The sequence below is a fragment of the Aotus nancymaae genome, unplaced genomic scaffold, assembly GCF_030222135.1.
Source record: "Aotus nancymaae isolate 86718 unplaced genomic scaffold, 86718_ANA_hifiasm-v0.15.2.pri h1tg000089l, whole genome shotgun sequence".
NCBI lineage: Eukaryota > Metazoa > Chordata > Mammalia > Primates > Aotidae > Aotus > Aotus nancymaae.
Window position 1 is genome coordinate 18,327,959 of NW_026988504.1, and position 25,567 is coordinate 18,353,525.

Here is a 25,567-nt window from a genome sequence, read left to right on the forward strand (position 1 = left end):
CCTCTTCTCACGTGCCCATAGACAGGAGCAGTGGCCAGGTGATCATCAGGGTGGTGACCAGCAGCAAAGTGGACTGAAGCCACAGCAGGGCTGGGAGTGATGAGAGGGACCCTGAGGAGCAGCTTCGGGGAGACAGCATGGGAAGGAAATGGGAAAAACTGCTTTTCTTCCAAACGCTGGAAGAAGCAGACGCTTGCCAAGAAGAGGAGGGGCTGGGCAGGCGCTTGGATGACATCAGCAATGAAACTTCAGCAAGAGGGAGCAGGTGTGTGTGGCTGTAGTTGTGGGGGTGTGTGTGTGCTTGTGCTGTGGTGTGTGTACACACAGAGGGCACTCAGTAAGAGCCTTGTATCTGTGCGATGTGGCATTTGTGCTGCTCAGGGCACAAGTGTGCCTATGGGCGCATATAGGAGCCATATGTATGTGCACGAGCCTGCTGTGTGGGTGCGAGTGTGTGTGCGCGTGTCTCTCCAGTGAGCTGGAGGAAGAACCACGTGCAGGTGCCCCTCCACTTACCATGGGCTTTGTCCCAATAAACCCATCGTGAAGTTGAAAAAATCCTGAATGGGCCGGGTGCCGTGGCTCACACCTGTAATCCCAGCACTTTGGGAGGCCGAGGTGGGCAGAACACATAAGTCAGGAGTTTAAGACTAGCCTGGCCAGTGTGGTGAAATCCCATCTCTACTATAAATACAAAATTAGCCGGACATGGTGGTACATGCCTGTAATACTAGCTACTTGGGAGGCCGAGGCAGGAGAATCACTTGAACCCGGGAGGTGGAGGTTGCAGTGAGCCAAGATTTCACCATTGCACTCTAGCCTGGGCAAAAAGAGCGAAACTCTGCTCAAAAACAAACAAAAAATAAAATAAAAAGAAAAGAAAAAATTCTAAATGGAAGTCAGGATTCTCTGCATGGAGAACACCAGTGTCACACCTGGTTTAGGAAACAGCCCTAGGGTGTGAGGCGAGTCCGCAGGGACCACAGGCCACAGCCAGAGTAGGACCGAGACGGGCGTGAGGCCTGGCAGAAACTTCTGGAACCATGAGCAGCCTGGACCCCAGGAGGGGCTTGGCTAGGACTAAAGCTGTGTCCACAGGTCTGGGCGGAGCTGCTGTGGGGACAAGGAAGGGCAGCCCTTCCCCAGGCCTCCCTATGCTTCCGTCAAAGACCACTCTGACCCGGGCTCAGCTCACTTGGGGCACGGGGCAGCCGCCAGAGCTCTGGGCTGCCAGGAAAGATGGTGGCACAGGACTGCCAAGGGTGATGGATTTGGGAGAACCAGGACTCAGGGACAGGGCTCCCCTGGGACTTCTCCAGCCTGCAGCCAGGGGGCACTTCACAGCGGCTCCACCAGGGGTCACCAGAGCTCCAGAGTGGAGGGGCGAGGGGGGTCTATCAACCTGGCCCCCAGCATAGCCCTCCCACAGCCAGGGACAGATGTCCAGCCAGTGGGTGGGGGGTGGGGGTGGAGAAGGGACCTCGAGACGCCTGTGTTGTTCAGCTAAACAGCCGGAGGAGGGGGTGTGCGTGCACGTGTGTGTTTGGTGTGTGATGTGAGGGTTGAGTGTACAGATGGGCATACGCTTGGTGCACATCTAGTGATCGTGTAGATGGCACTAAGTCCATGTGAACAGGAGCATAAGTTACATTGTGAAAATCCATAAACGCACAGGCACGGCTGTGGATGTGTGTGGCTGTGGCTGAATGTGTGTGTGTGTGTGTGTGTGTGTGTGGCTGTGGGTGTGTGTGTGTGTATGGCCATGGCTGTGGGGGTGTTTATGGGTGTGTGTGTGTGTGTGTGTGTGTGGCTGTGGCTGTGTGACTGTGGGTGTGTATGTGTGTGGCTGTGGCTGTGGCTGGGTGTGTGTGTGTGTGTATGGCTATGGGGTGTGTGTGTGTGTGTGTGTGTGGCTGTGGCTATGGGGGTGTTTATGGGGGTGTGTGTGTGGCTGTGGGTGTGTGTGTATGTGTGTGTGTATGGCTGTGGCTGTGGGGGTGTTTATGGGTATGTGTGTGTGTGTGTGTGGCTGTGGGTGTGTTTGTATGTGTGTGGCTGTGGCTGTGGGTGTGTGTGTGGCTGTGACCATGGGTGTGGTGTGGTTGTAGTTGTGGGTATGTGTGTGTGTGCGTGTGCTGTGGTGTGTGTACACACAGATAGGCACTCAGTAAGAGTCTTGTGTTTCTGCGATGTGGCATTTGTGCTGCTCAGAACACGAGTGTGCCTGTGGGCACATATAGAAGCCATGTGTATGTGCAGAAGCCTGCTGTGCTGGTTCGAGGGTGTTTGTGCGTGTGAGCTGGAGTGTGTGTGGTAATGGGCATAACAGCAGAGGAGGCATCCGTGAACATATGAAGGGTGATTTGCACGTGGCTGAGCCTGCAGGAACACAGCTTTTGTGTGGGTGCGTCTGTGAGTGTGCACTCGTGTCTGTGTGAGTGTGAGCCAGTGCATGCCTCGGGAGTGCTTCTGGAAGTCAGTGTGAATGGATATTCGAGTGTGAGTTGAGCCTGTGTAAACTGTCAAGGTTGGGAGGGGAACTGCCTATGCGGCTCATACGTGTGCACCCGTGAGTGAGTGTGCGTGTGCCCGTGTGGATGGGTGCGTGTGCCTGGGAGTCTGTCACTCCTAGGGAAGCGAGGCCCGGAACCCAGGCGGTCGCCGGCTGAGCCCAGAGCACACCCAGCGAGGGAAGTGCAGCCGAGGCTCCCACCTGAAGATCGGCCCAGTCCTCAGGTTTCACTCATGACCCTGTGACATCAGCGGCAGCAGCTGTCCTCGCCGGCCCGGCCCCCCAGCCAAGTCCCCCAGAGTTCCAGCCCCAGCCCGAGGTGGGCACGGCGCTCTGGGCTTGTCAGCAACCGCTCTGCTCCTGTCCAATAGTGAGTACTGCGCCCCCACACCCGCCCCGGGTCGGGTACCCCGAGGGGCAGGCCACCCCAAGGGGCTGGCCTCTCTGGCCCCAACCCCAGCCTGGCTCCAAGAAAGTCACCAGTTTGTTCTGGGTACTGCTGACCGCCTGCCCACACGGGGCTCTGTGGCCCAAGCCGGCTCTGTCCCCCGGCCCTTGCCGAATCTTCTGGTGCCTGGACCCTCTCTCTGGCCCCAGACTTGCCTCTCTCTGTCCTGTCATCTGTTCCCTCTGCCCCTGCCCGGTGAGCTGTCCCTGTCCTCAGCAAAGTTCCTTGTTCTGGTCACAAACAGCCCATGGGCTAACGCTTGGCTCTGGAGGAGCAGGGGTGACCCAAGGGACACAGAACAGGGCTACAGTTTCTTTAGGAGAGGGGAGTGAGGAGCCGAAACAGTGACTTTGCTTGGCCTGTTTGCGTGGCTCAGAGGCCGGGTTTCGGGGGTGGAGGGGAGGAGAGTGCAGGAGGCTGGGGTGGGGGGTGCCGGCTGGCGGCTCCTTTGCTCTGCTGAGAACAGGAATCTGTGAGATGCCAGCAGAGGACACATCCCAGGCTCTGCCCACGTCCCTGCCCCTCCCCCAGCCCACCCAGCATGGCTGGACTGTTTTCCTAGAGAAGTCGAGAGCTCTGAGCCCTGCTGGGAAGGCGAGGGGGACATGGGGACAGGAGCAGAAAGCCCAGCTTCGGGGGAAGAATATGGGACCACAGCACAAAGGGGACTCTGAAGGAGTCTGGGGGGGTCTTAGGAGACGCAGGGCCAGAGAATGGGGTCCGGGGGTCAGGGCTGGGACAGACACATCCCCCTCCCGCCCTCCCTTCCTGCTGGGGTGGGCCATGGCTGGTGGAGAAGGCAGAGTGGCCTGAGCGGAGCTGGGGGGACGTAGTTTGGAGGCAGGGAGGGCTGGTTCTACCAAGACCCTCTAGATTCTTCCGGGTAACCCCCAAGTGCCCTACCCGTGGCCAGTGGCCTCACTCTGTGTGGCAGTGGTGTGGACAGCTATGGTCGCTGTGCTAGCATTTGGAGCCATGTCACCTGTGCGGGACCACGTAAATAGATGCAAGGGCCTTGGAAGCTGTGTCAGGCAGGGCAACTGAGCAAAGGTGAGCCTGATAAGGGCCTGAACAGCCCCCTGGCCACACGTACCCTGTCCCTGGGCTCCTCAGCAGCCCTCCCCCTCTCCATCCCTGGCATCTCTCAAGGGATTGTGCTGGGATTCTGGGGGGCTTGGGGAAGGCCACGGAGGGTCCTTCCTAGGTGGCTCCCATCCCAGCCTGGTCCTGCTCGTCATTTCTGATTGGAAAGTGGCCTGGGATGCAAGCTCAGCCTCTGGGGTCTCCTCCTCAGCTCAAGGCTGACCTGAGTGTCGGTGGAGACCTGCTTTGCTGCTTTGGTCGCCAGGGTCTCTGCCGCAACCCCAGGCCAGGCCAGGGGAGCCCCAAGTTTGATCTGCAGGCAGGGAACTCCTCGTCAGGTGTTGGGGTGCTTCTGACAAGGTGTCTGCCTTTGGGGGGCAACTCTGGCCATCAGGAAGGGGGACAGATCTGATGGGGGTGGGGGTGGGGACAGTACAGCTTCAGGGCAGGGGCGGGGTTCAGAGAAGGCTCCCCCCAGGAGGCAAAACCAGAGAGGCAAGAAGGGTTGGAACCTACAGGGAGGGTGGAAAGGCTCTCTCCAAAGGGAAAATCTGGCCCGGAGTCCCCAGAGAACAGCTTAGGAGAAGGGAGGGGATGCTGGAGGAGGGTGTCAAGGACCAGGAAGGGTCAGGCCCTTGACTCCTGTCACTTCCCTGGGGCGCGAAGCTTGTGTGAGTAGCCATTGGCTCTGTCCACAGAGGCCAAGGCCCCCACTCCCTGGGGAGGGAGCTGGCTGGTGCAGGGCGGGGTGGGGGCAGAGAGCAATGGATCTCATGGGCAGTCCTATGTCTAGGGCAGGTGTGGGGTTCTGAGCAGTTCTGGTGACTTCCGCAGGGGTCTCCAGCTCTGCTGTGGAAGGGACGGGCCAGGTCTCCCATGGCTCCATTGGAAAGTGCTCCTTGGGGTGGGGGATCCCAGGCTCCCTGCAGCGCCCCCGCCCCGGCCTTTCATGCGTGCTGGCCCCCATTCTGCCTCATCAGCAGCAGCTATTTTTATTCCCTGCAGTTTTCAGTCAACAGCCCTTGTTGGGGGGATGGGGCTGCTGGAGGAGAGAGAGGGGCTCAAGGAGGCCAGGGACAGTAGGGGTGGCGGAGAAGCCACAGAGTCCCGGAAGGGTCCTCTGCCAGGAGCCCTCTTGTAAAAGGAAAGAGTGAAACCCCTATAGTTGCTGACCCCCATCCTATTTTTGAACTGGATTGTGAAACCAGGCACCCCCACCTACCCCATAGGTGCTTGAAGGTCACGGTTCACCTCCTGATTAAGAGCCAGGGTTTCTTTCAAACGCTGAGGGCCAGGCTTCTGATCCCAGTTTACTGTATAAATACCAGCTAGTGAGTTACTTGTCTTCCCTGTGCCTCAATTTCCTCATCTGTCAAATGGGGGCGATCACAGGATCGGGGTGAGAAGTTAATGTGCTCATGGACATGTGAGGTACCTCGAACAGTGCTTGGCATGTCATTGGCTCCACAAACATGTTCACCAGTATTATTGTGGCTATTGCCAATCTGTGACCCCGACATAAAATGTCTCACCCTGGGGATACAAAAAGGAGAGAGTTACAAGGAGGATGGCTTTTCCAGCTCTGGGCACCCTTCGGAGCTGCAGTTCGAGGGGGGCTTTTTTCCCCTATCTGGTCTCCCTTTTTATTTATTTATTTATTTTGAGATGGAATCTCACTCTGTCACCCAGACTGGAGTAAAGTGGTGCAACCTCTGCTTCCTGAGTTCAAGCGATTGTCCTGTCTCAGCCTCCCAAGTAGCTGGGATTACAGGTGTCCACCACCACGCCCAGCGTTTTTGTTTTGTTTTGTTTTGTTTTGGGACGGAGTCTCGTTCTGTCTCCCAGGCTGGAATGCAGTGGCGTGACCTTCGCTCACTGCAATCTCTGCTTCCCGTGTTCAAGCAATTCTCCTGCCTCAGCCTCCTGAGTAGCTGAGATTACAGGCATGTGCCATCACGCCCGGCTAATTTTTGTATTTTTAGTAGAGACGGGGTTTCACCATGTTGGCCAGGCTGGTCTCTTAACTCCTGACCTCCAGTGATCCACCCACCTCAGCCGCCCAAGGTGCTGGGATTACAGGCTTGAGCCACCGAGCCTGGCCGGGTAGGGTCCTTCTATAAAGTGGACTGCAGAGACCTTTCCATGAGGGACTGTGGTTTGCAGATGTGGCCATGATGGCTGTGACGCCAGAGCGGCAGAGCAGGGTCCCTCCGGCCCACCTTTCAGTGAGTTCTGCTGTCAACGCTTAGCTTTTTTGAGATTGGCAAGTTCTTGATCAGTCTTGCTTTGGAGAAGGATCTCCAAAGAGTAGCTGGAGAGGAAGCATCCCCAGAGTAGTCTCTAGGGTAGGACTTTCCCAGAGTGACCGGCAGGGCCCAGGTGCTGAAGGGGTCGTGCCTGGGGTCATGGGAGCAGGGGAGCCATGTGTCAGCCTTTCTTTCCTCCAGGTTTCAGATTGTTGCTGAAAAGCCTCTCCTCTAGTGCTGGACCGTGCCCCAGCGCCCCTGTCTTAAGTCAGAAGGGCTTGAAGCCCACCGTCCCCAGATGGCTGGGGGCAGATGGAGGGAATAGATAGCCAGGTTGCCTGGAGTTCTGCAGGCTCAGGATTAGGTGTGAGCAGGCCTCTTGGCAGCCTCTCTGTGGACGCACTGCTTCAAGGAGCAGGCAGGGGAAGAGAGGCAGCTCTGTGTGCAGGGGCGATGTGTCCAAGGGCAGGTGAGGTGGGCTTAGATGTGAGTGTAGAAGAGGATCAGACCTTTTTAAGAAGCCCCTAAGCAAATGCCCTGCCCCCCAAACACCAGTTGATCAGTCTAGCTTTGGAGAAGGATCTCCAAAGAGTAGCTGGGGAGGAAGCATCCCCAGAGTAGTTTCTGGGGTGGAGGACGTTCCCAGAGTGAGCAGCAGGGCCAAACACCAGTTTGTTGGGGGGGCATCTGCTTAGGGGCTGCTTAGAAAGGTCTGATGCCAGGCATGGTGGTACACACCTGAGGTCCCAGCTACTTGAGAGGCTGAGGCAGGAGGATCAACTGAGCCCAGGAGTTTGAGTCCACCCTGGGCAATATAGTGAGACCCTAACTCTAGAAAAGATTTTAAAAGAAAGATCGGAGCCAACAGAGGGCAGGAAGCCCTGCGCCTGAGTGGAACAAATTAGCCTCCCCACCCTTTTGAGCAGCTGGGAAATGACTCATAGAGGCAATGAGTGTGTGTGGTGTGTGTGTATGTGTGTGTGTGCTGGTGAGGGCATGAGCATGCCTATAAGTAGGCCATGTGGGGGTCAGGGGATATATGAGGGTCAACTGGTGCAAATTGACCTGTGGTTCTCTTCCCCCCACCGACCCCTCCCACACACAGCTCCCAGCACAAAAGCCCAGGAGGCCTGAGCATGACCCTGCCAGGGCCTGCCAGATGCCAACCCCAGCCCACACCTCTCAGGGGCTCACCCAGAGGATCTGGCCTGCCCTTCCATGGGGATAGATGGTCGAGGGTCGGGCCGGCCCAGGGAGAAAACTGAGTGGAACCTCAACCTGGGCAGGCCCCATGCTGAGGGAGGGCAGCTATGCCAAGCCCAGTTCCCCAAAGGGCTGGAGGGAGGCCAAGTCTGTAGCAGCTCAGGGGCTGGCTCGGTATGAGAGAGAGCTGCGTTCAAGTCCTGGCTCCACCGCCGGTTAGCTAGGATGACAAAAGTGAAGTCCTTGGGACGTGATAAGCTCCAAATGATGTCCGTGCTAACTTTTCATCTAGAAATATTTCTTAAGCCTCCACCTCGTGGGCCTGTGCACGTCAGCATGACAGGTGATTGCATGGAAATTTGGGGGCCAGAGAAACCAGCCCCTCCCATGCTAAGGAAAATCTTTCCTGGGCTAACTGAAGCTCAGAATTCCACGTCTTACAACACATTCTTTTAACTTACGGCTCAGACTTGGGAAGAGAAACCCACTCTGGGACCTCGTGTCTAGGGAGAAAAGGCTTCCGGGGCCGACAGATGAGCTGGGAGAAGTGAGTGGGAAGGGCCACGGTGCATGAGACCCAAACAGCCTGTTCGTGGGTTTTTATTTCATCAGAACTGAGCCAGCCAGAAGCACTCTGGGTAGAGGAAAAGGGTCAGATTTGGGAGAGGAGGAAGAAAGTTGGGGGAAAACTAACAAGTTAGCCAGGCGTGGTGGCTCATACCTGTAATCCCAGCACTCTGGGAGGCCCAGTCGGGTGGATCACATGAGTGCGGGAGTTCAAGACCAACCTGGCCAATAAAAATTAGCCAGGCGTGGTGGCGAGTGCCTGTAATCCCAGCTACTTGGGAGGCTGAGGCAAAGAGAATTGCTTGAACCTGGGAGGCGGAAGTTACAGTGAACCGAGATTGTGCCACTGCACAAAAACAAAACACACAAAAAACTAACCAGTGTTCTTGGAGAACCCTGGAGATTGACAGGGAACAGGGCTGATCGTGAAAGGAAGGAATGCCTATACATCCTGAACAGGAAACCAACCATGGCATACAGTAGGTGTGAAATAAACATGGCCACCTCTGTTGGGTAGAACAAGTTATCAGGCTGGATGAATCAGGAGCTTAAAACAGGGAGGCTTGTTCTGACCTAGTGAGTCGCCATGGAAAATGCAATCAACTTCAGCCCACTCCTCACCCAGGGGCCCACCCCCGTATCACCCCCGTTGGTTTCCGGAACTCTCTGGGCCCCTGAGTGTCTGGAGGTTTCCGCCCAAGGCTCCTGGCTCCAGGCCTCCCTCCAAGGTCTCTCAGAGCAGATTTCCTCTGCAGAGTGTCAGGCCAGGAGGGGAGGGCCAGCTGGGGTGACTTCCTCTAGGCCCCTGCTTGCCAAGGGACAAGCCACTTTTCCTCCTCTCCAGGCCCTAAGTGTTGGCAGAGAAACGTTACAGCTACCCCCTTCCCGTCCCCACCCCTGGCCTGCTCTAGCTGAGAAAAAGTTGTGACTTGAGACTTCCAATCCGGGGAACATAGGGATGGATTTTTCACTCCTGGAGCTGGGCCATAGCAGGAACATAGGAATTTGGGAAGTAGGCCACCCGGATGCCCGGTGCTGTCTTTGGCCAGGACAAAGCAATCTGGTCTGTTTCAGACTCCCAGGAAGTTCCAAGTCTGACCCCCTACTGCAGGTGAAGCTTGAGGGTGGCAGGTCTCCACTGGCCTCAGATGGCACTGGGTCATTTTGCTCCAAATCCATAGAGAAACAAAACAGCTAGATCCTTGTGGGTGGCTAGCAGCTTTGTTGGAGATGAAGAGCATGCTTAGTTGGCAAGAGGGGAGGTGGCTGGTGCCTGAGCAAGGCCAGCAAGCAACCTGCCACCTCTGCATCTGGAAGGATGTGCCCTGGAGTTAATGGGGAAGGCAGTGAGGGGCAGATCACGTTCATTCTCAATCTCCCAAGAGAGTGCTTGCATTAGTCCATTAAAGACATACCCAGACTTGGCAATTTACAAAAGAAAGAAGTTTGTTGGACTTACAGTTCCATGTGGTTGGGGAGGTCTCACCATCACGGCAGAAGGCAAGAAGGAGCAAGTCACATCTTATGGGGATGGCAACAAGCAAAGAGAGAGGGACACTTTGTGCAGGGAAACTCCCCATTTTTTAAACCATCAGATTTCATGAGACTTATTCACTATCATGAGAACAGCACAGGAAAGACCCACCTCTGTGATTCAATTATCTCCCACCGGGGAATTATGGGAGCTATGAGATGAGATTTGGGTGGGGCCACAGAGCCAGATCATATCAGTACCTTACAGTGGCTTTTATATCCTGCTGGCAGGAGCATGGCTGAGACCACTTGGGGGATTTCAGGCTGATGCCCTTCAGCTGGGTGGATTTCTGGATGTTTGAAGAACCCTCGTCAAAAGCGTAGTTGTCTCAACAGGGAAGGTTCTAGAAGGGTATAATGGGGATAGGGAGGGAGGTCTGTCCTGAGCTTTGCCTGGTCAATAATTTGGGACAATCAGGATCAGAGACACTCAGCTGTGAGGGATGGCATTGAGCTGGAGGAAAATCAAGATCCAGCCGACCTTCGGAGGACCAGAGGTGAAGAGGCGCAATGAGCAAAGGGAACTTAAGTAGAGGAAGATGTAAAATCCTGCACCTGGCTTTATATTAACCTTGTATCCTACAACCCTGCTGTAATCATGATTAGGTCTAGAAATGTTCATGTTGATTCTGATTTCGTACTTAGACAATCAGATCATTTGTGAACAAAGATAGTTTTATTTCTTCCTTCCCAGTCAGAATACCTTTTATTTCCTTTTCTTGTCTTATTGCGTTAGTTAGGACTTCCAGGTCGATGCTGGAAAGCTGTGGTAAGAGGGGACAGACTTGCCTTCTTTGTGATCTTAGTGGAAAAGCTTTGAGTTTCTCACCATTAAGAGCAATGTTAGGCCAGATGCGGTAGCTCTCACCTGTAATCCCAGCACTTTGGGAGGCTGAGGTGGGTAGATCATCTGAGGTCAGGAGTTTGGGACCAGCCTGACCAACATGGTGAAACCCATCTCTGCTAAAAAATAAATAAATACAAAATTAGCTGGGCATGGTGATGCATGCCTATAATCCCAGATGCTTGGGAGGCTGAGGCAGGAGAATCACTTGAACCCAGGAGGCAGAGATTGCAACCACGATTGTGCCATTGCACTCTAAATAAAACAATGTTTGCTGTCGGTTTCCTGGTAAACACTCTTTGTTAACTTTAGAAGGTTTCCCTCTATTTCTAGTTTGCTGTAAGTTTTCATCATGAATAGCAGTTGCATTTTGTCAAACGCGTTTGCTGCATCTATTGATAGGATTATGTGATCTTTCTTCTTTAGCCTGTTGATATGATGGATTACATTAATTGATGTTTTGTGTGTGTGTGTGACAAGGTCTCACTCTGTCACTCAGGCTGGAGTGCTGTGGTGTGATCATGGCTCACTGCAGCCTTGACCTCTTGGGCTAAGGTGATCCACCCACCTCAGCTTCCCGGTTAGCTGGGACTATAAGTAGGCACTACCAGGCACACCCAGCTAACTTTTTGTGCTTTTTGTAGAGATGAGGTTTCACCATGTGGTCCAGGTTGTTCTTGAAATGTGCTCAAGCAATCTGCCCGCCTCAGGCTCCCAAAGTGCTGGGATTACAGGCATAAACCACGCATCCAAACTGATTTTCAAATTTTGAAACTGCCTCGCATACCTGAGATGAATTTCACTTGGTCGTGGTGTATAATTCTTTTCATACATTGTTGGATTCAGGTTGCTAATATTTTGTGAGATGCACATGGGTTTAAAAGAGAAAAATCAATTGCACAGTGCGTGAGAAGGGGAAGACCTAATGAGACCACAGCTGATGAGGAAAGACCTAGGGGTGACTGCAAACCCCACCTTGTGTTTGGGCTGTGGAAGAAGTGATGCCATCCTGGAATGAACGAACATAAAGGCTGTCCAGGCCAGGGAGAAAAGGCCTCTGTGGTCAGACTATATCTGGAATTGGGTGTTCCGATCTGGCTGCTCCACAGAGAGACAATGCCGGGCTGGACCCACTCCAGAGAAGAGCTGCCTCGCCCTCCAGCGTCCTCAGCCTCGGCTCTCTGCCCACAGACAGCTGGCCCCAGCCTGGCTCTCTGACTCATGACCCCTCCTCCCCCACTCCATCCCTGTCTGTCACCACCTTCAGGCCCCCAGGATGGCCTGAATTTGCCCACCACTTCCTCCTCAACTTCCATTCTGACGGAGGTTCCATGGGACTTTTCACTTGTGAAACAGACTCCAGCCCTGGCTCCTGAGGAACTGGGTTTGAGTCTTGGCTGAGCCTCTCATTTATCACTCTCTAAAATTATCTTATTTGCTTTCCTATTTACTGCCTGCCCCCTCCCTCTGGAATGCAAGCTCAGTGAGGACAGGGACTGTGCCACTGCTGCGGTCTGCCCTGGCACCCAGATCACAGCCCCGCACGTTGTAGCAGGTGCTCAGAAAATGTTTGTTGAATGAATCAATATGTGAGCTCTGGGTGGGTTCTGCTCCTCTTTGGGCCTTGGTTTCCCCATCTGCAGAATGAGGGAGTTGGGCTCATTGCTCTCAAGTCCTTATGACTCCAACATTCTTTTTTTTTTTTTTTTTTTTTTTTTTGAGATGGAGTCTCGCTCTATCCCCTAGGCTGGAGTGCAGTGGCATGATCTCAGCTCACTGCAACCTCCGCCTCCTGGGTTCAAGCGATTCTCCTGCTTCAGCCTCCTGAGTAGCTGGAACTACAGGCACGTGCCACCATACCAGGCTAATTTTTATATTTTTATTTTATTTTGAGACAGGGTCTTACTCTGTCACTCAGGCTGGTGTGCAGTGGCACAGTCATAGCCCACTGCAGCTCAAGCAGTCCTCCCACCCCAGCCTCCCAAGTAGCTGGGACCACAGGCACATACTACCATGCCTAGCTAGTTTGTTTCATTTTTCAGTAGAGATGGGTCTCGCTATGTTGCCCAGGCTGGTCTTGAACTCCTGAACTCAAGCAGTCCTCCTGCCTCGGCTTTCCAAAGTGGTTGGATTACTTATGTCAATTTAACATTCTTAAATTCACTGGGAGGAGGTTACCTGGAGCCCTCCAGACCCTCAGCTGCCACATCTCAGGGGATATCCAGGGGCAGAGGTGAGTGGAAGGAGAGCCGGAGCCATCATCTTGGCCCATGATACTCCTGCCTGTGGCCCAGGGAGCCACATGAGATTGGCCAGCACATCGCCTGCCTTATCTCCTGGAGCTTTGTCGGTGCTTTGTCCCTGCCAGGAAGCCACCATCCATACATCCCAGACGCCCCTCCATTCCTCCACTGCTGCCTGTTGAAACAACGTAACTCGTGCCCTCTATTCTAGCTCTTTCCTCTATTCTGGAAAGGGTGGGCCAGAGGACCACACATGCTGCCAGTGATGGCACCACCCCAGCCCACCTGCCCTGCGAGGGGCTCTCCTAGGCTGCAGGTTGAAGTCCAGACCCTCAGGCCTGCAGCAAGCCCTGGCCCAGCTGCCATCTTCCCTGCCCCGAAGCCCCTAAACAGCTTCTGTGCTACACGTGAGTAAGCTCCCTGCGTCCTGCCTCTCTTTGTTCCGGCTGTTCCCGCCCTCTGCGGGATTCCTTCTCCTCCATTTCCCTGTGTTCCTAACTCACTCATCATTCGAGGCCCAGCTGAAAAGCCATGTCTTTCCTCCCCCTACTTTCCTCCCCCTCATCCACCCAAACTCCCAAAGCACAGTCAACTCCCCTCCCTTACCTTCTCTTGTCACAGTCACGTGTGCCATGCCCACCTCGACCCCGACTGTCAGCTGTGGCCCCTTTCTGTCCTACTCATGCGCAGCTCAGCTTCCAGCCCACAAACAGAATGAGCAAATGGGTGGATGGATGAATGAATGAATCAGCGAAACACATCAGAATCCACTGTGTCCCTGGAAATGTCTGTACACAAGGCCCCATTTGCTTATTCATTCAACAGACACTTATTAAGTGCCTACTGTGTGCACAGTGTTAGGACTGGCCGGGGTGACACAGACAGACATAGTCACTGCTCTCTTGGTGTTTCAATCTAGTGAGGGTGACAGACAAATATGTAAGGCAAATAAGCAAGTGATTACAAATTATGACAAATGATGTCAAGGAAGATACAGGGGTCTGTGAAGGGGAGTAAAGGAGAGGGAAATCCCCTCAGAAGAGGGGACATTTGAGCTTAGCACAGAGGGATGAGAAGGAAAAACCACTTGTACAGGGAGAGGGAAGAGGGCCCTAGGGGGAGCAGGAGCTTGGTGGAGGCCGAGAGCAGGAGCCAGCTCAGTGGTTAAGGAGCTGGAAGGAGGCCAGTGGGACTGGAGTAGAGAGACAAGTGGGACAGATCAGGAGGCAAAGGTGAGAGGTTCGATCACCAGGCCAGGGAGGCCACTATGGTAAGTTTAGGTTTTACTCTAAGTGCGATGAGAAATTACTGGAGGATTTTATTTTATTTTTCATTTTGTGTTATATTTTATTTTTTTGAGACAGAGTCTCACTCTGTCACCCAGGCTGGAGTGCAGTTGGCTCACTGCAACCTCCACCTCCTGGGTTCAAGCAATTCTCCTGCCTTAGCCTCCCAAGTAGCTGGGATCACAGGGGCATGCCATTCCCCCTGGCTAATTTTTGTATTTTTATTAGAGACGGGGTTTCACCATGTTGGTCAGGCTGGTCTCAAACTCCTGACCTCAGGCGATCCACCCACCTCAGCCTCCCAAAGTGCTGGGATTACACACGTGAGCCACCACACAGGGCCTGAAGAATTTTAAAAGAAGAAATAACATGACTAGTTTTCATTTTTCAAAGATCAATGACTATTTTAGGGGACTGATTCGGAGGGTGCGGGGGTAAAAGCAGGTAGCAGGAGACAGGTTATTGTAAGAGACTATTGTGGCATGAACCCGGGGAAATGGGGAAATGTCAGGTACAGGTGTATGTTGAAGATGGTATTAATAGAACTTTGGACAGGTTGGGTGTGGAATGTGAAGGAAAAGGAGAATTCAGAGAGACACCCTAATTTTTCATTTGAGTAACCAGTGGCAGCGATGCCATTTCCTGGGTTGAAGGGTGGAACGGTGGAAAATGCAAAACGTCTGATTGCAGTTGGGAGGGTGTGGCCCATCCCGGTGGAGCCATCCAGGGGCAGGGAATATTCAGCCTGGACTTCAAGGGAGACATTTATCACATTCCCATGACATTACTATTATTTTATTCATGAACTTATTATTTTATTTTTATTATTTTATTTAATTTATTTTTACAGACAGAATCTTGCTCTGTCACCCAGGCTGGAGTGCAGTAGCACAACCACGGCTCATTGCAGACTTCACTTCCTTGGGTTCAAGTGATCCTCCCGCCTCAGCCTCCCGAATAGCTGGGACTATAGGCACACACCACTGCACCCAGTTAATTTTTATATTATATTTTATTTTTTTTGAGACAGAGTCTTGCTCTGTTGCCCAGGCTGGCTCAGTCTCAGCTTACTGCAACCTCCGACTCCCGGGTACAAGCGATTCTCCTGCCACAGCCTCCCGAGTAGCTGGGTTTACAGGCACCCTCCACCATGCTCAGCTAATTTTTGTATTTTTAGTAGAGACGGGGTTTCACCATGTTGGCCAGGCTGGTCTCGGACTCCTGACCGCATGATCTGCCCTCCTTGACCTCCCAAAGTGCTGGGATTACAGGCGTGAGCCACTGTGCCTGGCCAATTATTTTTTGTGGAGACAGGGTCTCACTATGTTGCCCAGGCTGGTCTCCAATTTCTAGGCTCAAACAATCCTCCCACCTTGGCCTCCCAAAGCGCTGGGATAACAGGCGTGAGCCACTGTGCCCGGCCCAAGACATTATTTACAGTCATAGGGATGATGCCACCCTGAACCAGCCTGAACCCTGAAAAACCTTAGAGATTGAGGAGAGAAACCAGGACAAGCAGAGGAAAGTGACAGGGAGCAGCCAGGGATGGGGAAGGGAAACAGTGAGCGGCTTCCACAGAGGCTGAGAGAATCAGGTGCTTCCAGAAGGGGGCTGGGCCAACTGGGCTGCATGCTTCTAAGGCTCTGGGAGCTGAGGACAGAAGCGTGTTCACTGGACTTGGCAGCAGGGAGGGTGTGAGTGACTTGACAAAAGTAGTTTCAGTTGAGAGGGAAAGGGAAGCCGGGTTGGAATGGATTGGAGAGAGAATGAAAGATAAGGAAGTCAAGACAGCTGGTGTAGACACTTTCCAAGAAGTTTTACTGTAAAGAGGAACAGAAAAATAGGGCAATCGATGCAGGGAGGTGTGGGGCCAGGAGGGCAGTTTGTCACCACTGCTGTTGTTTTTAAAGTCAGGGACACTAGAGCCTGTTCACAGATGGGGAGAGGTTGATGGGCAGTAGAGAGAGGACACCTCGAGAGGTCTTTGGGAAGCAAGAGGGGCTGGGGTCCTAAGCCCCAGGAAAGCCGGACCCTTGCTTACTATTATTATTCTCACAGGATGCAGGAAGAAGGGGTGGGATGGGGAGATGGTTCTGTGGATTTGACAGTGTGTGGTGGCTTTTCCTTCCTTGGGGAAGACCATCTGCTGGGAGGCTCATGGGGAGGAGTGTGGAAGTTTGAGGGAAGAGAAGAAGGCATGAAATAGTTGTTTTCAAAAAGTGACAAAGTGAGCCTACCAGAAAAATCCACACTTACAGGGCTGGCATACTTGAGGACAAACCCAGAGTATGTGACCATGACTTTAAGGTGAGCCCAGCCTGGTCATATCACTCCTCCAGCCACGTTTCTCCAGCTCGGGGGCTGACTCTGGAAAAGCAGAGCCGGGGACATGCAGGTTAGGGGTTCCCCAGGAGAGTGTGATAGGAGAGAGAACGCACCCTGGGAGCTGTGGAGGAGGGACTAGAACTGCCACCTTCTAAGTGAGGCTAGACGAGGAGGGATGTGAAGTCAGAAGCAGTCTGATGGCGCGGGAGAAAGGGCAGGGTCAAAGGACTGCGGTACCCAAAGATTATGGCAACTAGGCCCCTGAGCCAGGAGCTGAGAAGGTAGTGGGGGCAAGGGGAGAGCTTGAAGTGGTGATATCAGAGAAGATATGGTTTCTGGCTATGATTTAGGTTCAGGGTGTGCTTAAAGGAGAAAAGAGCTAAGGTGGAGTGTCCCTGCAATTCATTCACTCACTTATTCATTTGATAAACTTTAATTGAGCTGGTGACACAAACAAGGGGAGAGTTCCCACCGGCCAGGGTACCCAGGGAGGGCTTCCTGGAGGAGGTGGTTCTTGTGTGGGTTGAGTCGAGAAAGATGAAGGGAAGCTCTCCAGGGAGACAAAGAGGATGGGTGCTCTGGGAGGAGAGCAAACCACAAGCAAAGGCATGGGGGTTAGAGCAACGGGGTGGGAAACAGCTTGGCCCATTGTGAAAATGGAGGTAGCATGGCCAGAGGTTGGGGGAAGCGTAGGCGATGAGGTAGGGATCTGATCATGGAGGGTCTTGGGAGCCCTAGGGAGGGTTTAGGACTTACTCTTAAGCAGTGGGAAGCCATTGAAGATTTAAGCAGGGAGCAAAACTTGTTATTTTACAAATATTTATGATAGTCTAGGGGAGAACCTGGTGGGAGGTGTTTTTTTTTTTTTGGTTTTTGAGACAGGGTTTCACTCTGTCACCCATGGAGTACAATGGCACCATCATGGCTCCCTGCAGCCTCAAACTCCTGGGCTTAAGGGATCCTCCTGCCTCCATAGCTGGGACTGCAGGAACATGTCACCACTTGGGGAGGTTATTTGAACAGAGCAGATGAGGGGTGGAGGGTGGAGAGGGCAGTGACATTGGGGAGGGAGCATCCGTAGGGCATGGAACTGGCCAGATCTACCACCAAGATGCTTCGGGCAGCCACCAACCAAAGCCAGCTTCGACAAGCAGAACCAGTGAGGACTTTCTTCCCCTTGCATTACCAAACAAACGGCCAGACCTCAGGGCTAATGGAGGGGTAGGAGAAGAGGAAATTAGGAGGAAGTGAAGATTTTTGAAGGGAGAAGTGTGCGCTGTGCAAAGAAAACAGGCTGCAGAACAGGCCCCAGAGAAGAAGCATCTTCCAGGGGCAGGGAAGGGGCAGGTCCCAGAGCAGAGCTGGGCAGAGTGGCCGGAGGGGCAGGTGATGTCCTGCTCCCAAGAAGAAAGGTGGTAAGCAGTGTGGGGCACTCAGGAAGGCCGGCGAGGAAGAAAACACTGGATCTGGCCCCTGGGGCGCTCCGGCGACTCAGGTGAGAGTTGTTTCCTTGAGTGCTGGGGCTGGGAGCCAGACTATGTGTCTGTGGGCTTTTGTGGCCCCACTTGGGTTTCTGTAATGAAAAGAGTGAGCAGTATCAGGACAGGAGGATGGTCGCAGCAGGGACTGTGGACTGGGTGGGTGCACAGCAGCCCTGGGGTCCCTCCAAGGCCATCTGGCTGGTTGGCACCTTCTGTGTAGTGCCAAGCAGCGTGTAGGGGTGTATGTGGGGCAAGTGATGGGGAGGAAGGTGGCAAGGTACATGACAGGGCTGTGAGGTGCAACTGGGAAGGTCAGCATGAGGGGTGGCTCCAGGCCGGGTGTGCGTGCGTGTGCCTGTGTGTGCAAATGTGTGTGCACGTGCACGCCCTCGTTCACGATGGGGACCAATGAGCAGCTGAGGGCAGGGTCGGCAGGAATGAGCAGAGTCATCCGTGTGGAAACACGACTCCCTGGGTGCCATAGGGAGCAGCTGGAGAGCCAGGCATGGGGGCGTGTCCAGCTTTGCCCAGTGGCTCTGGTCTCTTCCTGGCCGCCCTCCCCACCTGTTAAGCAAGCCTGAGAAGTGCCTGTGCTGACCAGGGTGGGGTCTCTGCTGCGGGCGCCAAGGCCCACTGGGAGAGGGCCGTCCTCAGGTGTGGCTTTGGGGGTGTCTGGGGGTCTGTCCAGGTCCCTGTGGTGCAGGAGTGGCTCCAGGTCTGTCCATGTGGATCTCGCCGTGGCAGTGCGTGGCTGGGCTGCGAGGGTCTCTGCAACTGCCTGCTGATGTGATCTTTCCCCAGGGTCATTTGCAATAAGTGATCCCCCTTCCCTTCCACAGGGAACAGTCTCTGGAGGGCTGGGCAGAAGGGGAGAGGGGCCAGGAGGGGCCCAGTCCATACAGTACTCACAGGCATCAAAGGCTCCTGGTGGGTGCCCCTTCCCCCCATCCAGCTCGTGCTGGGACCACCAGCCAAAAGCAGTCCCCAGGAGCTCTAGCCCTGCCCCCACCATTGGAGTCATCCATTTCCTTGTCCCTGTGACCTTTCCTGTACGTCCTTCTCTTCCATGTTAGCACCTGCAGTTCTCCAGACGCAATGTTCCTCTCCCAGCTCACCCTGCCTGCCCGGGGGACTCCGTCCCCCAGGGCTGTGGGAGGCAACTGCCGGGAGCCCTCCGCTGGGCCCAGGGCCCTTCCTTCTTCCCTCTCCCAGACCAACACCAAGTACCCCAAAGGTCAGGAAAGAGGAATCCACCCCACCCCCACCTTCCTTTTCCCTTCTCTCCAGGTCAGGGATGGCACACAGGCAGACATCACTAATCAATCACAGCAACCTTTTTGCACAGAGCCTGGCTGCCCCTTCATGGCCTCCACCTGCATCTCCAGGTGGCCAGTATCAGGATCCATGTCGGCCCTCACGATGAAGTCCCTGTGCTAGTCCCACTGTAGTCTGAGCCCCACTCTCCACCAGGCCCCTCATCCTGGCCCATTCAGAAGTCGCCTGAGCACAGCCAGCTGTGGTTCTCTCTCTGTCCTCTTAGGCTGAAGTCACACAGTTCCAGGAGCTCGGGCCCAGAAGGCAGCTGAAGGCACTGGGGCGTTGGCCCCACGTCCCAAGGCCACAGAGAATCTGGTTGGTTTGCCGTCGGTCCTGGGGGCGGCCCCTGCCACTGCTAGGGAGAGCGTGGTGTGGGGCCAGGGGTGATGCTCTGTGCCCGGCACCTGTGCAGCAGCAGTACCTGGGCTTTGCAGGCACATCTCCCAGTCCCAACAGAGCCTGCACGCCCACCTCCCTGGCTCGGCCGCTGGGCAGGCAGGAGGTGAGGAACGGACGGACGGCCCAGGGAGGGGCAACTGCCCAGCACCCCGGGGCTGCCCACTGCAGCTGCCCCGGCTACCCGCCACCCTCCTGGTCTCTGAGCCCAGGATGCAAGGATGGCCAGACCGTCTCTTGCCACCCTGGTGCCTCTGGGCCCTGAGTGCCTGCGCCCCTTCACCCGGGAGTCCCTGGCAGCCATAGAGCAGCGGGTGGTGGAGGAGGAGGCCCGGCTGCAGCGGAACAAGCAGATGGAGATTGAGGAGCCCGAACGGAAGCCTCGAAGTGACTTGGAGGCTGGCAAGAACCTGCCCATGATCTATGGAGACCCCCCGCCAGAGGCCATCGGCATCCCCCTGGAGGACCTGGATCCCTACTACTGTGACAAGAAGGTTCAGGCCTGGGAAGCTCCCTCTGTCTGTCTGCCATCCATCTGTCTGTCTGTCCCCAGGCCTCACAGCCTCTCTCCCCACCTTAGACCTTCATCGTTCTTAACAAGGGCAAGGCCATCTTCCGCTTCTCCGCCACACCCGCTCTCTACATGCTGAGCCCCTTCAGCGTGGTCAGGCGAGGGGCCATCAAGGTGCTCATCCATGCATATCCTGCCCGAGAAGGGAGAGGCGGGAGGGGTTAGGGATGGGCGAGATGGGGTGCTCTGGGCCAGGAGACCCGCCATCACCTCCCCTCCTAGCTGCTTCGTGACTCTCCTTGACCCTGCCCCACGCTGTTCAGCATGTTCATCATGATCACCATCTTGGCCAACTGCGTGTTCATGACCATGAGTGACCCGCCTTCCTGGTCCAAGAACGTGGAGTGAGTCTCCCCCGTCCCTGAGCTCCCCGGCCCTGGGATACAGCCTGTCTCAGGTGTCTGCACCTCTGCGTGACACTGCTCTTGTCTTTTAGGGAGACACACTGTCACCGTGACCCTCATCCACACCTTGAACCCCCGGGGTGGCCACACTATCACTCAATAGTGTCCTTAGCCGCTTGGGTGGCATATTTTATTTCTGGGAGTCTGTCGTTGCCATAGTCACCCCTGCCAGTGTGACATGCCTGCTCCGGCCGGCCCTCTCCCTCCCAGGTACACATTCACAGGGATCTATACCTTTGAGTCCCTCATCAAGATACTGGCCCGAGGCTTCTGTGTCGATGACTTCACATTCCTCAGGGACCCCTGGAACTGGCTGGACTTCAGCGTCATCATGATGGCGTGAGCAGGGGCCCGAGGACATCCCGAGCCTGGGGTGGGTGAGGGGAGGGGCCAGGCCTCAAAGAGGGCAGCTGCCTGCGCTGAGGGCTGCAGAGGACATTGGTCAGTTGTGCAGATAGGGAGCTGCACAATTCTAGAAGCTGCCATTCTCAGGGTCTGGCTCAGAGCTCTCCTGATGGCCTCCCGATCATCCCATGAATCAGCCCTGACCCGCAGGCCCTCACCCGCTAGGAGAGCCTGGCTGTCTTTGCCATCCCCACTCCCCAACAGCAGAGCTCATGCACTGTCCTTCCCAACTCCTGGGCTCCCAGAGGAGCTTTGAGGGTGTCTTACCTGCCCCCAGACCCTGTGGAACCCCCAACTTCTTGGGAATCCTCATTCCAGGCCTGGAGAAGCCCTGATTTCTGCCCTACCACCCACCCCAGGCTCTGACAGTCCCCACCCCCCTCCACCCCCCTCCCAGGTACCTGACAGAGTTTGTGGACTTGGGCAACATCTCAGCCCTGAGGACCTTCCGGGTGCTGCGGGCCCTCAAAACCATCACGGTCATTCCAGGTACTGGGGAGGTGCGGGGACCCTCTGCCTGAGCTGAGAGTTGCCACCACCCCCCACACCATGCGCCTGCCGGGAACCTGACTCGGTCACAACACTCCCCGGCTGAGAACTCACAGCAAAGCCTGGACACAGAGGGGCCCATGTGACCAGGGGGCAGAAGGGGTTCTACATAGAAGAATGGCATTTGAGAGGCAGCATAGCAAGGTGGTTAAGAGCACAGACTCAGCTGGGTACCGTGGCTCACACCTGTAATCCCAGCACTTTGGGAGGTGGATCAACTAAGTTTGAAACCAGCCTGGCCAACATGGCAAAACGCTGTCTCTGCTAAAAATACAAAAGTTAGGCTGGTGTGGAGGCGGGTGCCTGTAGTCCCAGCTACTCAGGAGGCTGAGGCAAGAGAATCACTTGAACCCAGGAGACAGAGGTTGCAGTGAGCTGAGATCATGACACTGCACTCCAGCCTGGGAAAAAGAATGAGATCCTGTCCAAAAAAAAAAAAGCACAGATTCTGGAGCCTTGACTGCCTGGGTTCAATTCTCACCTCTACCACTTCCTAACTTTGCCTTTGGGCAAATGCCTCACCCCGTCTGTGTCTCAGTTTCCTTATCTGTAGAATATGGAGACTAATAATACCACTCCTTGATTTGTTGTAAGGATTAAATGCCTTAATGTCTGTAAGGCCCTCACAGCCCTTTCCCCACGGCTTGTGATATATATGTGTGTGCTCAATAAAATAAGCAGACCAAGCAGAGCAGAGAGAGACACAAAAGGACTCCGTGAGGGAAAGTCCCAGCCCTGAGAGCGCAGTTAGAAACACACCACGCACCTGCTGACAATAAGGCCAGGGCAATTCCAAAGTAATGCATCAAGAAACTTGAAATTAATAGAATCCGATCATTCAGACCCACAAAAGAGCATGTGGAGAAACTGGAGATGGCCCAGTAAAGGAGAGAAAGAAAAAGGATCGAGATCAGGCTCTGGAAAGAGGGCAAATTGTTAAATCCTAATTCAAGAAAGTACCTGAGGCCAGGCACAGTGGCTCACATCTATAATCCCAGAACTTTGGGAGGCCAAGACGGGCGGATCACTTGAGGTCAGAAGTTTGAGACCATCCTGGCCAATATGATGAAAATCCATCTCTACTAAAAATACAAAAATTAGCTGAGTGTGGTGGCACCTGCCTGTAATCCCAGCTACTTGGGAGGCTGAGGCAGGAGAATCGTTTGAACCCAGGAGGCAGAGGTTGCAGTGAGCCGAGATCACACCACTGCACTCCAGCCTGGGCAACAAAGCGAGACTCCACCTCAAAGTAAAAAAAAAATGAAAGAAAGTACCTGAGCTCTCTTCTAGTCTAAATAAAGCCCTCTGACTACAGCCAAGGAAGGTGAGGCCCGGGAGAGGAAGCGCTTCCCAAATTCCATACTGCATGTTGGCCACTGAGCCAAGATGCCATTGCCTTTCCTGTGTCAGCTGCTGGCATCCTGGGGGCGCAAGAGGGCTTTTATAAGGAGTCTGCCAAGCATTTGTTTTCCATATCAAGATAAGAAAAGGAAATGAATTCATATTAAAGCAAGAGGCACTATGATGAGGCCCAAGAAGAAGTTACGGCTCTTGCACAGGTGATGGGAATCTGCCCCTGGGATTCTTTCAGCATCGTTTATGCCTTTGTCCAAAGAATATAATGATGTTTCAGGGTCAGTCTAGCTCTTCTCAGAGTGAGCCCTGCTGTTTCCTCAGGGGTTACTAGGTATTTTAAGGAAAAGGGTTCTGTAGTCAAATACGTTAAGGAAACGTGGAATTAAAGTTTTTGTTTAATAGGCCGGGCAAGGTGGGTCATGCCTGTAATCCCAGCACTTGGGGTGGCTGAGGCAGGCCGATTACTTGAGACCAGGAGTTTGAGACTAGCCTGGCCAACATAGCAAAACTTTGTCCCTACAAAAATACAAAAAAATTAGTTGGGCGTGGTGGCACGCACCTGTAATCCCAGCTACTCAGGAGACTGAGGCAAGAGAATCACTTGAACCTGGGAGGCGGAGGTTGCAGTGAGCCAAGATCGCACCACCGCACTCCAGCCTGGGTGACAGAGTGAGACTCTGTCTTTAAATAAACAAATAAAATAAATAAGTTTTTATTTATTTTAGTTTTTGTTTAAATAAAGTTTTTGTTTATTTCTGCAGGGCTTTTCAGAGCCATTGATAGGATAATCTACATAATGACTCTCCAAGAGCAGAATCTAGGGCACAGCTTTTCCCAAATGTTATCAACCCCCCTTTTTAAGGGCACAGCATAGGAGATTAGTGTTCTATCGAACACACTTTGAGAGTGCTAACCTAGTGACATGTAGTAAGCTCCTCTGTATGCCTTGGTTTGCTCTAGAGGTCAGACAACAGCGCATCAGGTCTTTGCAGTCCATTCTCCTAGTGGCTGAGCACCTGTGGCCATTTGCAGGCTCCAGATTGAGGATGTGATCAGAGAAGGGTGGGGTTAATTTCAGAAGGCTTCGGGGAAGTAGTGGTGCTCAGTGAGTCAGGCCTTGGAGATGGAGCAGGAAAAAGCTTGGTGGTGGGAGCCGGCAGGGAGGGGTTCTGTTTTCACCCTGCGCTGCCCCCTGCCAATATGCTTGCCCTCTCCACGCTCAGGGCTGAAGACAATCGTAGGGGCCCTGATCCAGTCTGTGAAAAAGCTGTCGGATGTGATGATCCTCACTGTCTTCTGCCTGAGCGTCTTTGCGCTGGTGGGACTGCAGCTCTTCATGGGAAACCTGAGGCAGAAGTGTGTGCGCTGGCCCCCGCCGTTCAACGCCACCAACGCCACATGGTACAGCAATGACTCGTGGTATGGTAACGACACGTGGTATGGCGATGCGATGTGGCACGGCAATGACTCATGGTATGCCAATGACACGTGGAACAGCCGTGCAAGCTGGGCCACCAATGATACCTTTGATTGGGACGCCTACATCAATGACGAAGGTAAGAATAGAGGGTGAACAGGCAAGGGGGACCTAGTGCAGCCTCTGCCCCTACTTCTTCTTCTTCTTTTTTTTTTTTTTGAGTTCGAGTCTTACTCTGTTGCCCAGGCTGGAGTGCAGTGGCGCCAACTCAGCTGACTGCAACCTTCTGCCTCAGCTTGCTGAGTAGCTGGGATTACAGACATGTGCCACCAGGCCCAGCCGATTTTTGTATTTTCAGTAGAGACAGGTTTTCACCATGTTGCCCAGGCTGGTCTCAAACTCCTGACCTCAGGTGATCCACCCACCTCAGCCTTCCAAAGTGCTGGGATTACAGGTGTGAGCCACTGCGCCCAGCCCTGCCTCCACTTCTTATGAGACAAATAGGCCGGCGAGGACCTGAGCTTAAATCCAGCACTTGGTAGCCTGTGTCACTTCTGACAAGTCACTTGATCTCCCCAGCCCTCTGAATCCTCACCTATAAAATCAAGATAACTATCTTCCTCAAGGGTTAGTGCAACAACAAATGGCAAACTGTTTTTAAAACCCCAAAGTGCTGAGCACAGTGGCTCATGCCTGTAATCCCAGCACTTTGGGAGGCTGAGGCGGGTGGATCACCTGAAGTCAGGAGTTCGAGACCAGCCTGACCAACATGTTGAAACCCCATCTCTACTAAAAATACAAAAATTAGCCGGGTGTCATGGTACATGCCTGTAATCCCAGCTACTTGGGAGGATGAGGCAGGAGAATCGCTTGAACCCAGGAGGTGGAGGTTGCAGTGAGCCAATACTGCGCCATTACACTCCAGCCTGGGCAACAAGAGTGAAACTCGGTCTCAAAAAGAAAAAAATCCTAAAGTTCTCACTATACAAAGCAAGAGTCTATAGTTTCTACTCCCTAACCTGTGTACCCCCTGTCCTCCTTCATCACACCACGTGCTCACACCCTGGCAGGGTCACAACCACCCCACAACATACCCACATCTTGTTTACATATGCATCTGCACAGGTACGCCAGAAACACACACATTCTCACACAGCCACTGTTAGTCCACACAGAGCCTTCCTGCCAATTAGGAAAAGGTGACCCTTCTCAACCTGGCACTTGGATTCCGGCCCCCACTCGCCCTTCACTCAGGGGCCCTGCACAGGTTCACAGTAGCCCTATGCACACATGGACACGTCCCCTCTTTGTGCCACTGCTGTGTCCCGACTTTACGTCCACACCGGGCACTGAGCTGACAGTGCTTGCAGCTGAACTCCCT

The 25,567-nt window shown here is 54.0% G+C and overlaps 1 protein-coding gene across 1 annotated transcript in view; it reads left to right on the forward strand.

The window, feature by feature from the left end:
- Window positions 1–1,875: 1,875 nt before the first annotated feature.
- SCN4A (sodium voltage-gated channel alpha subunit 4) overlaps window positions 1,876–25,567 on the forward strand; it is a 52,318-nt gene continuing 28,626 nt past the window's right edge. The window contains exons 1-7 of the mRNA XM_064369669.1: window positions 1,876–2,882; window positions 19,312–19,978; window positions 20,065–20,182; window positions 20,309–20,399; window positions 20,670–20,798; window positions 21,262–21,353; window positions 23,993–24,325. Of these exons, the coding sequence (XP_064225739.1) occupies window positions 19,706–19,978; window positions 20,065–20,182; window positions 20,309–20,399; window positions 20,670–20,798; window positions 21,262–21,353; window positions 23,993–24,325 (1,036 nt within the window). The 5' untranslated portion in view covers window positions 1,876–2,882; window positions 19,312–19,705. The remainder of the gene's footprint in view (window positions 2,883–19,311; window positions 19,979–20,064; window positions 20,183–20,308; window positions 20,400–20,669; window positions 20,799–21,261; window positions 21,354–23,992; window positions 24,326–25,567) is intronic.